General features: G+C 34.4%; 1 protein-coding gene across 1 annotated transcript in view; it reads left to right on the top strand.

Moving 5' to 3' along the window:
• The window catches only part of LOC147069024 (myotubularin-related protein 9), a 34,830-nt gene that overhangs the window by 595 nt on the left and 21,444 nt on the right, over positions 1-12,791 (top strand). Inside the window, exons 2-5 of the mRNA XM_085951689.1 lie at positions 3,712-3,968; positions 4,879-5,077; positions 5,688-5,844; positions 7,938-8,048. Coding sequence (XP_085807815.1) covers positions 3,712-3,968; positions 4,879-5,077; positions 5,688-5,844; positions 7,938-8,048 — 724 coding nt within the window. The remainder of the gene's footprint in view (positions 1-3,711; positions 3,969-4,878; positions 5,078-5,687; positions 5,845-7,937; positions 8,049-12,791) is intronic.

The following is a 12,791-nucleotide window of genomic DNA, read 5'->3' as shown; positions in this document are numbered from 1 at the left end:
GATTATATGTTAGGATAACCTAACTTAACCTAACCTAAACTAACCCAAACTAACAAATAATCCAGTATATCGGCTATTTTCAAGATTTGTTTGCCGCTGTAACCAGGATAAACATATAGAACCCATGATTTCATTGTGATTTTGTAGGAGAAGCATTAACCATTCCTGTTAATATTTATTTAACCGGCTTACGTATAAGCAGTTTTCAAATTTATCATAAGGAAGCCCGTTTCACCTCGTGGTATCATTTTATTTGGATTGCATCATTCACAGCCTATTGCAGGGGTGAATCCCCCCCAAACATGTTGAAAACTTCCTTCTATAAAGTGCCTAAATGTATGAAATTGACGCAAGAAAAGAAGCACTGGTCCACACACAGAACAGATTAATAAATAGAATTTCTATAGGCTATACCCCAATACACACCCACGGTGGCCGCGCGGCTTAAGCGTTGGACTATCACGCCGTGGGTCCCAGGTTCGAATCCTGGGTCTGGCAAGTACACATATTGTTTTTCAATTTGCGTGTGTCAGGGTATGGACCTAATTGGTTGAGCAAGTGGCTGACATCACTTTCTAGTAAAAAACAAAATCTGTTAATACAAACCTCTACTCTGTGGAGGCCCATATGATCCTATTAGGATCGGACATGGTCGGGATACAATACACTACATTTTGACAGGGTTTCGAATGTGTGAGCGTCCCTCGAAAATGAAACGCACATTATAGACGTCCAATAGTGTGTGTTGCAACCTTCAAATACACAAATAATAAATGAGCGTCAGTGCATAAACCGAGAGCAGTTGTCAGAACAAAGGATAAGCTTAGAATGACGTATTCTTGACACATGCTTAAGTTTATCCCATATTCTTCCACACTCGAGATCGATTGCCTGTTACTCCACACCCGTTAAGTATTTCAGTTCTCATTATTTTTGAGTTCTCTGGGTCCACATATGAAATTAGCTACAATCGACTTTGTATTGCAGATTCATTTGCAGGGCGTATAAAAAGACAATCCGTCTCGATGAGTAGATAAGCAGTTAATAATACTAGACTTCGGCATTATTATTTAGTTGAAAATTCCTGTAGAATATGTGTAAAATTTATGTTGAATTACGTGAATTCGTACTTGGGCGACTAAAATTTTTTTTTAATTTTATTTGACTGCACTTTGTTTCTCTTGCAATTCATGCATTTAAGCCGGCTTGCACAACTCGTTTTGTCTGGAACGTGTCGAATACGTCAATGTGACATCATCATTATTCACAAAACACGTTGGAAAATGAAGCTCCGTAGATTGGTCAAATGCGACTTTTTAGTTTGAAAAAAAATCTAATGCTGCTATCAACTAATCACATTCGTTTCGGGTCGAAGACGCCAGGCGCATTCACACACCTACGAATTGGTCATTACTATACCGGCTCACCGGTCGCCGCATACAAATATAATATATTATGTTTCGAGAGGTTACGCGCGACTGTTAATTGGTAGATCTGTGCGGTATTTATATGCAACATCGAAACGATGTTCATAGAAGGTTTAACTTATGGCTGTGCGGCAGACGAGGCGAGTTTGGATGTCAGAACTGTCTAAAGAGTATTACATACTGAACACATTTAGGCAGGCAGTAGGCAGTTGGAACTATCGATGGACAGAACAGCAAATCATTAATCTAATTCTGGAAAGAGTGTAACATTTATAAAGCTGTTTCACATATTGGTGCTGCCTGGAGTGAAAAACGACGAGTAACATAATGGAATAAACTTATCCCGCAATTGATCAAGGATAATATGTTAACTGAAAAAGTTGACAATGTTATTAGCGAACTAGTTAATTAAAAAATGGTAGTACATACTTCTACAAAAGTAATAAAGGGTCGATCAGGGAAACGTGGACAATTTTTTTTTTAATTAGGGACCCAATTAATTAAAAATAAATGCATCAGTAGGCTGATACTGAGTACCTCCGCTACACAGGAGTGCATTGAAACATGTATATGTCTGAGAGCGATTGAAGACACATATACACATTTCAATGTACTTCCATGTAGCGGAGGTACTCAGCATTTACCCACTAACCAAATATTTTTTCCAAAATTGATTTTTTTACCCAGTCTCTCAAAAGGTTACCGACCACTGATGTAGATACTGTTTGTTACTTTTTAAAAACAGTCAAAATTTGTGTTTTTATTTAAAAAATTTACTAAAATCTACATTAGCAAGACATTTTCATCTACAGCAGTAAACATTATTCAATTTTAGTTATAATTTTTTTTTTATTGTCAATTGTTTAGTCTAAGCAGGTCTTGAATTAAAATATATATTAATAAATACAATTAATATAAATTACTTAATAATTTAAGAAATACTAATAATAAAATACAAAAAAAGTTGCAATTGCCGAGAATCGAACGCGGGACGTCCGCGTGGCAGGGGAGCATTCTACCACCGAACCATTTATGGATATCGGTGATTGTTTTATTTTATAAGACAAAGGGAAGAAAATTGTTCACCACGGCAACTTGCAATATTATTTTTCATATTACAATACGTATTCACTTATTAATGTGTAATGTAAATTAATAATTTAAGAAATATATAAATAATAAAATAAAACACATTAATACTAATATGAAATATAAAAACATTTGTCAGAAGTGAGATTCGAACCTACGCCTTGGCAAAATTGTTGTACCTATAACCCAACTTGATTTCACAACTATTCCCAGTTGTGAAATTCGCAGTTATTATACAGTAAAATCGTCGCTATTGCAGTCCCGTGCCGTGACGCAAAGGTAGCGCGTTCGGCTGGTAACCGAAAGGTCAGTGGTTCGAATCCACCCGAGTGCGATTTATTTATTCCTGTGAAAATAAAAGCGGTGGCCCATCCGCGTACCATCCTCGCCCGATGGTGCTTAACTTCGGTGATCGGAAGAGAGCGTTCGACCACTCGGCTGGTAACATTCTGTGTAACACTGGAATTTTGTGCAGACAATTTTAATATCACGGCCAGCGGTGAGACATATACATGTCAAAAATAAAAGGCAAATAACACTGGACCAGTGTGTACAGTACCTAGTTGCGTTAATAACCTGTAGACTTTGTAGGAAAGATGTACTTATATGTCATTACAATGCCTTTATTTTTCTCATCATAAAAATGGCGATTTTCTTTAACGCAGATGACTCAATTGATTCATCATAAGATTTAAAAGGGGGCTTCGTGTGATTATAGGAAGGAGATACATTGATATTTTACTAGATTTGTAGTTAGAATTTATGGTTATTTTTTATCGTGAAGAGTCGCCAAATCAGTCAGTGCCTCCGGCTTCCATGTCTGCCGCTGAGCGAAGGCTGCCTAAATGCACCACTGGAAATGATTATTGATTGCATAGAATATATTAATACCATAAAAGATTATGTATTGAAAAATCGTCATTTTAATTGGCAACAAAGCGATAGTTTGATATGTACATGAGATGTCTGTGGTTATAGCACTTAGCAACACAAATTTTTTTGTTATCTGCCATAGTAAAATATAATCGGTAAACTTTACATTAGAGTTTGCAATTGACTTGTAATTTTGAAGAAATTGCAACATTTGGTGTTCTGTATATACCATGATATATGTGTTTTTTGATGGCTTAATATATTTTTTGTCCATTCTTTCCTATTTAATAAATTTTCATTCACACCATCTTTCTTTTTTCAGCTGATGCATCAAAATATTGACCTGATCGAACGGAAAGACAATAAACCATCCCCCAGCAGTGCATCCAACGGGGGTTCCCTCATTATAAAGTGTAAGGATCTCCGTATCATCCAGCTGGACATTGCATCCAGTTCTGACCTCTCCAAGGTCACCCAATCCCTGGAGAACCTGTGCAATTTGACTGATGTCAGGCTGACGTACCCTTTCTTCTTCAAGCCCATGTTTTCGATCCTTGAAGATGGCCATAATATTTTTCGGTGAGCTAACATTCTTTCCTTCATAATCATATCGCAGTGGCGAAGACTCGATACTAGGCGATTATTTAAAGCCTACCTTCTTAAAAAATATGAAGAAATCGTGAACGGAGATATATTTATTCACTAAGCAGTAGTGCCATCTATTTATTTTCTAAGGGGGGACATGCTCGTCGAAGGTCAAAATTGTGTTTTTATTGTATTTTCAAACCATGATCCTGGACACTCCTTAAACGTTGTAGATAATCTATTTATATAATTTTGAAGCCATATTATCCTTTATAGTTATTTTAAACATTTGATGACTGCATAAAGTATTTTTGTTACATAAAATAGTATTCTTTTAAACCTCTCGCTCTAATGTTTTAGAATATAGTCATATTTCGGTACATAACTGTGCAGTGGTGTTAAGATTTTTTACATTTATTAATTTTTAAACGCATTTATAAAACCATTAGTATAATTTATTACGAGATAATTTTTGCAAAATATTCACGATAACAAATTATATTGATAATCTCTGTGATCCCAAATTTGACAAGAATTAGGCATTTTATTATTCAAAAAATCGGCAAGATTAACACATTTGAAGATGATTTTTAAAGATATTTATTATAAGCTATGTCTTTGACCATTCAAGTGTGATAAACATCTTATGAATAATGATTGCTTTATAATAATTATTGACCTAAGAATAAGGTAGTGTTTTTTTTTGAAATACGCCATTTCTTTTGTCATTCCCTAGTGGTTAAGCTACAACATACGGCTGTAGCCATAAATTGACAAACTATAATTAAAGTAGGGAGTAAAATTATGTTAACGCGCGTGTTTGAACATGCCTCATTCTTGAAAGACTCATTGTTGGAAACTAAGAAGACCACGAAAGCTCAATGTTAAAGTCGTTTATTTCCAGTCCCGAATCGGAGTATTCAAAGCTGTTGAGCACAGATGAATGGCGGTTGTCGTGGGTGAATCGAGGGTACGCAGTATGCCCCTCCTATCCTCAGGCTGTCCTGGTGCCCAAACACACTGACGATGAGAGCTTGGCCGCCAGTGCTGCCTTCAGAAAGGGCGGAAGGTTTCCTCTGCTCTCTTACCGACATGACAATGGAGTAAGACTAAGTGGAATCTATATATTAATAATGCACCTTTCTCAAAGATGTTGAATAAATTCTTGCTCTATTTATTTGACCATTGTCAAAAGAAAATATATGTAAATGTGTAGGAGATTGTAAGACAGGGAGAAGATGTATTAAAATGAGTAGGGTGAGAGAAAACATATACAGAAACGCAAATTTAATTTTGAAAAATAAACTGACGCGATCGTTTATTTTAATCGGGTCGTGAAAGAAAACAAATGATGGATGTTCTTATAATAGTTTCACAGATGGTTACAGTGCAATACTAGCCTATCACCATATCCTAGAATGTTGACAGGTGACACTGCCATCTGGTAATTTTTTTAGTAGGTGCACTGATATGAATGAAAATATAATTATATTTCAATGAGTAACATGTTTATTTTTTTTGCCACATTTTGACAGCTAGCAAACAATCTTGTACAATATATTTCTGGAAGTTGTGTTACCAACCTATGCATTATTTATTGCCTTTGGCAGTGTTAACAACATTACAGAGTTTTTCTTCAACATCGTAGGTAAACTCTTGAGAATATTATGATGCCATTTTTCATATTTGTAATTATACAAATAAAAATTACAGGCAGTTTTGCTGAGATGCTCCCAGCCTCTGGTGGGTCCGCAGAATAAGCGGTGCAAACCTGACGAGCGGATGCTCAATGCTCTGATCGCACCAAACAAGAGAGGATTTATATTCGATCTGCGATCTCTGGCTCTCATCGCCCAACACAAGGCCAAAGGTACCACTATCTTTTCGTTAACTTGAAGATTGTAATGGTGTTTTTTTTACTTAGATAGATCTTACAAAAGGGTTAACTGTCAAACCGAACTGTGTGATACTGTGCTCACTTTTTGACATTTATTATCATTGTAGTCTGGTAAATCATCATGAATAGAGTCACGCTTGAATAACGCTACTAAAAATATACAAATTTACTTTTCATTTTATTGCAAAATTACATTCAACGACGACGCTTATTGTTGGCTTGAACGGGTTTCTTAATAAGCGATAGGAGTGAGTCCAATCCAGAAGATACAGAACAGACACGATAACTTCCTCAAAATCGCATCATTTGATGCGGTTTACACGCTGGTGACATCATCGGACCTTATTTCTTCAAAAATGAGGCCAAAGCTCGCATTACGGTTAATGAATATCGTTACCGAACCATGATCAATATTTTTTTTTTTTAAATACAGATGACATTAATCCGGACGAGATGTGGGTTCAACAGGATGGCGCTACGTTCCATACGATGACCGCAACCATTGACTTATTGAAATCAAAATTTGATGATAAGTTGATTTCGAGAAATGGACCTGTCAATTGGCCTCCAAGGTTGGGCGATTTAACACCTTTGGGTTATTTCCTGTGTGGTAACGAGGTTTACGCTGATAAACCTGCAACAATGACACCTTGGAAGCCAACATTGTTCGTATTATTCATGGTATACAGCCAGTAGTGCTCGAAAAAGTGACCTAAAATTCTTCTTCTACGTACACTTCTGCTGGTCTACATTTTCTCACATTATGAGTTAATAAAATCATACTTCTCATTGTAAAAAATATATCCGAAGTATGTGGTTTTTCTGCTTTTAATAGTAGCTACAAACTTTCTTTTTTTGTTGGTTAATTGGTAATTTGATCAGTCCAGAATATGGTGATAAGCCTTGAAATCCTCCAGTCTTCCAACTAAATGTATATAACTTTTCCAGGATTTTAGAAATAATGCAGTGATCCTAAGAAATGCAAAGTCATCCTACATTTTCATTTTCAGATGAACTTGTGTGTGTGTTTATTTTCTGTGAAATCATAAATATTTATAATGTCAATAATGATAAACTGATTTGCTGACATAAAAGCGTTCTTCGTCAATGACACTCGGGTCGATTACAAATTAAATTTATATTAGAGATCGAAAAAGGTATAACTTTAAATATTCTTGATATCACATTAAAAATAAACTAGAAAACAGATGTTTGCTATGAATATTGGGTGTGCGTGCGGAGGTATAACTTTTGGAGTGCCGAGAAGATAAGGGAACGGACTATTGAGCCTCTCATCATGCTGAGAGTGAAGATGGGTTCTGGCAACTGGATTCCGTCACACATCACCTACAGTGTGTATACAGTAGAGCTATGGGATGTTAGCATGACCTGTAGGGTGACTATCGACCGCTGAAGTGATAAAATGACAGTATTTATTACATATTTGTATTGCATTATTTGTAATGGTATTATTATTGTTACAATAAGTTAGCCGTCTAAACAGTCAAAACTGTCTATCTTGCTCAAAATTTTATCACAGCACAGAGAGGTGCTGTTAAAATATAACACTTATTGCAGCAATTACAACCAACTTATTGTAATTTATTACAATAAGTGCTAATACTTTGATACAAACCTACCCTAGTTAGCCGTCGTATTTATCACTTTATCACTTTAGCGGTCGATAAGTATAGAATAGACCCACTGGGATGATGTAAAAAGACTGCTAAGCGACAGGGATTCTTGGAGGCGCCGTATGGTGTCCATATGCTCGAAGTGAGGAGCGGATATGGTCAAATAAAAAGATATATGAATTTGTTGCTGGGATGACTTTTGGGTGAAAAGTAGTTAGGTACTATCCGATCCGGTTGAAATTATCCTTGTGATTTTTTGTTTTACTTGTTAAGTTGCTAGAATGATTTTAATGCTGTCGTCCAGTGGTGCGAATTCATAACTATGTTGAGTGGCGACATAATCTTCGATTACATATCTCATTGCAGGTTCACCACAGATTCACTCGAGGATATTTTTATTAAGTATTACATTTATGTTTTATTGATTTTCAGGCGGAGGTACGGAGTCAGACTCCAATTATCCTCAATGGAGAAAAGTCAGCAGACCCATGGACAAGATTTCTAATCTACAACTGCTCGAATCGTTCACCAAACTGATGGAAGGTAAATGTCCACTTTCAACTAAATCTTATAAGCAATGTTCCCTCTAATTCCCACAGGAAATTTAACGTTCGCACCACCTACAAAAGTAATATCACATTTGGAAGTCTTAGGCAGCAAAACATTCATCAAAGAATTCCAACAGTTTTTTCAAATTAGTCACAATTTTTTTGCGCACAGTCGGAGCTATAAATTCAATATCATCAGCCATCTCTGTAAGTGTAAGACGATTTGAAAGATTGCATCTTTCAACCACCAAAAGGCAAAAGACACCAAAAGGTAACTTTTCTAGAAACCATCTGTCATATTATACACAACACAAAAATGGATTGTCACAGCATAGTATGTATTGTTGATTTTTAAATTTATATTTTGCGCAGTTTTGTAACAAGTAAGGTTTGAAAGAATATCAACAGGCGGTGCCCGATCGCAGAGGGTTGACTATGTCGGCTAACTGGACCTTTTCACTAGTCGCCAGCGCACAACGTATTCTTAACACCATAGTACTAGGGCATTTCGATAAGTACTGTTGAAAATACTACACTGTTTTATACTGTTTTTTGGAGTTTTGTCAAAATAATACAGTCGAATTTGGTTATTACTAGGATGATGGGACCGACTGAATTTTCTTGTTATAAGCATTACTCGTTTTTCATTATACAACATTTTTTGCGCCATTGTAAAAATCCCCGAAACAAGCATGGCATTCATAAACTACAAAAGAAGTTGTTTATTGTAATGAAGTGTTGAGCCGCCGGCGCTGGTAGGTACCTACTGATTTCACAAAGCTTGGATTTTTTACATACAATTTCAACCATATGCGTGGATACTTTTTCAATGTTGTCGGCGAAAACATCAATTAGGTACTTCGATACTTAACTAGTGTCATAAACGTAATCCGATCTCGGCAGCATCGGTCTAGTTAACTGCCCGGTCGGATTTTATTGCTTAGGGTCGAAAATGTTGTTTTTAAACGATCGACACATTAACAGTTTTGCTCGGTATACCTATCAGAGAAGTAGCTCGAAATAAAAGTGAATAAATGTATGGAGAAAATCATAAACTAAAATGTCAACGAATGTTTCCGCATTACATCCGAGATCTCGCTATTTCCGTGATTGTAATAACCAAGTTCGACTGTAATATATTTCTTAAAAATAACAATAATGTTAAAAATCCCTCATTGAATAACTATGGAATATTTTTTATTTTGAAGAAAAAATATTTAAAAAATTATTAATTATATATTAGGTAGGTATGCACATAATATAAATTTTTGCATTTCTTTCAACTTTGGAAGAATATTTTCAAATAATTATAGACAGAAATAAAAGAGGCATATTTATACTAAATAAATGATAAAAAATATACATTTCTTAGCATATTGAAAAAAATATCAGCTTTATCTCCACTGCACTATCTGATGTCATGATCAATAATAATTGAGAACATGTCACAATGTTCCTAACTTATAAGATGACTCATGTTTGAGAATTCAACTTTGGAAGAATATTTTCAAATAATTATAGACAGAAATAAAAGAGGCATATTTATACTAAATAAATGATAAAAAATATACATTTCTTAGCATATTGAAAAAAATATCAGCTTTATCTCCACTGCACTATCTGATGTCATGATCAATAATAATTGAGAACATGTCACAATGTTCCTAACTTATAAGATGACTCATGTTTGAGAATAGAATAATGAGAACAATAGGACCTTGTTTCATGGGCACTCTGGTTATATTTTATTACTACAGTTCACATGTTTTGAAATGTAAACACTCTATAGGTATTTATAAATATGGCATCACCCATGCCTTCAGTGAGTTATCTAGCTCTGTGCTTACTTAAGTTTTGGGGAAATTAAATCAAATTGAACCTTGAAAATCCTTCATCTGATTTGGACCGAAATCCTTTTCTTATAATATCACGAACCCAGATCGAAAACCTGAAAGCGTATGCATTTTAACGGGCCACGTGTTGTTGAAAATATTCTCACAATATAGGGTAAATGCACTGGTATCCGGACAGTTAACTATTTTCTCACCTTATTTTCGATTATCTTTTCCATTCTTAGAAGAAAACAAAATATGTTAAGCTTTATTAATGTTTACATATACTTATATTCTTTTGGTTTATAAATATTTTAAAAATCTATATTTAGGTAAATTACTATAATATTTCTCAATTTAAGAAAAATGTTTGTTTTTTTAGTCTCCAGACACACAATCTTAGTTTCCGGATGGACGTACTATTTTTAGTGGTCAGACAGATTATTTCGTAAAGAAAATAAAACAAGTTTTGGTGTTAAAAAAATATTTTTTCATGTTTAAACAATTTTAGTTAATACAGTGATTCATAAAAGCAGAAATAGTTCACAATGAGCACTCAAGCACCGCTAACTTGAAAAAAAAACATATATTTTTATTTATTCATGACGTGTTTCTTTCATACTGTTCTGTCAAAGTAATAAAATTTAGAGTGTAAAATGGGCAAAGCAAAATGAAATAAAAAACTGAACTCCATAAATCAAATGGTAATACTAATAAACATCTCAAGTGAGTTGACCAAATTTTTACATTAATTTTTATTACATCCAAAAAATCTCAAACTGTGCAACTTTTGTTTGTGTTTTATAATATGCAAAGCATGCTTACAATAAAAAACATACTTGAGAACTGCTGGCAACTAAATCATTGCCATTGATAATTTTAAAAAGGTTCAACACTTCAGTCACCACAATTATATTTCCAAACGTAATTGTCAAAACACACTTAAATAAATTTCAATACTAATCCTAATCCCTTCCCTGAAGAAAAAAAATGTTTTTCAATTGCTATTTTCAATCATAAATATAAAAGAAAACTAAGCGTAAAAAATCTATGCTTGAATCAAGCACTCTTCATTAGTTTTACTGAGAGAAAAAAAATGCTTCAGTGCTATACCCCCAACCCAATAGCATTAGCCTGGATGAGTGACAGGCCGCGGTTAGCGTACAGACGCTCATGCGACTCGAGATGAAGTCTAGACTAAATAATTATCCGCTCCAAATGCTTGGCATGTCCAAAGTAGGAGGGTCTTTTACCAGCGCCTTGAGCCAGTGGCACTTCACCTTTTCAATATAAATATTTATTGAATATATTTAATGAAATTGAGAACCTGAACAGAGTTGTTTGGATTATAACCAGAAGGTATTGTGATCTTTATCTTGATCTTGATCTTATGATCTTTTTGTAGAATACCCACTCCACTCCAAGATAATTTGTCCGGAAATAAGTTATATAATTGTTTATAAACTTATATCACTCAACAAATGCATGTCTCAAACATTTGGAAACCTACGCACGTCTTCGCCTGGACACATTGTTATCAATCTAAATGTAGTCTGGACAGTCCAGATACAAATTTGTGAGATTTAATCAGGACAACATTCGTCGAGATCACACGTTGATGAAACAAAAAAGAAATATCAGTAAACACATCCACACTCGCTTGTTTTTTTGTTCGTTTGCATACGTTTTCCATCCTTTGCCAAATACGAAAAAAAGTGCACATTTGTTTAAAATAGTATGAATTGTTTTTGTACAAATGTTTGCAAAAAATTGATATGCAACTTTAAAACAGCGTTTATACAATGTTTTTTTTTTATTTACGGCAATACTTATCTTGATTCGGGACTTGGCATAACACTTGATGGCGATTCCACAACGTTTTTATTGTAGGTAAATTTGTATTCATGTAATAATTGACATTGTGTAGGCATATTGAAATATCTCGGCTACACACGCCTACGTAAACAACGTTTGAATGTTTGTGTAAATTAATAAACTGTTCATTTTATTATACACGCGAAGTAAATATCGAAAATATTGTGCAATTAAACATAAATAATACGCAGTCCGATAGTCGCAAAATCAACAGTGATTTAAATAATTCCCCACATAGAAGCCGGACTTTCTTTCATTTTATATGTTAAAATCCCGTATTTCACAAAAACTGTGAATTTTCATCATAAAAGATTAACCTGAGAAAAAATGGCTTACTACTAAAAAAACAATAACCGAAAACTTTGAAATGTTTAGTAACGCAGAAGCGCATTTTTTTGAAATGTTAATTATAATATTATATAAGTACATGCATGTATTAAAAAATCTGGTAAAAGTTTATTACATATTATTTTTATTCATAATCTCCATGATATATAAAATAATAAAAGGTGTCGAAGCACTGATCGCGTCAGTTTGACGTGTTTTGAAAATTCGGCATCGTAATAAAATGTTATATTTATTGACAGTCAGAATTATTATTTAGGGCTAAAAATAATTTCTATATTTAAGTATTCGATGTAGGTATGTTCTGCATAATTAAAATTGGAACATTATAGTGTATGACTTCATATTATTATAAACAAAGTAAATGACGTAATGATTATAGTATGTACTTACCTACTTTGCACCAAATTATGATAGGTATGATATATTCTGAAATTCTATACTTTTGGTGTAGGTATTTTTAAATCGCCCACGGTGGCCGCGCGGCATAAGCGTTGGACTACAAAGCCGTGGGTCCCAGGTTCGAATCCTGGGTCTGGCAAGTACAAAAATTGTTTTTCAATTTGTGTGTGTCAGGGTATGGACCTAATAGGTTGAGCAAGTGGCTGACATCCATTTCTCGTAAAAAACAAAATCTGTCAATACAAACCTCCACTCCGTGGAGGCCCATATGATCCTATCAGGAT

Source organism: Rhyacophila brunnea, unplaced genomic scaffold (assembly GCF_057557595.1).
Source record: "Rhyacophila brunnea isolate RB1 unplaced genomic scaffold, BYU_Rbru_1.0 scaffold_24, whole genome shotgun sequence".
Taxonomy (NCBI): domain Eukaryota; kingdom Metazoa; phylum Arthropoda; class Insecta; order Trichoptera; family Rhyacophilidae; genus Rhyacophila; species Rhyacophila brunnea.
This window is presented reverse-complemented; position numbering and strand designations above follow the sequence as displayed.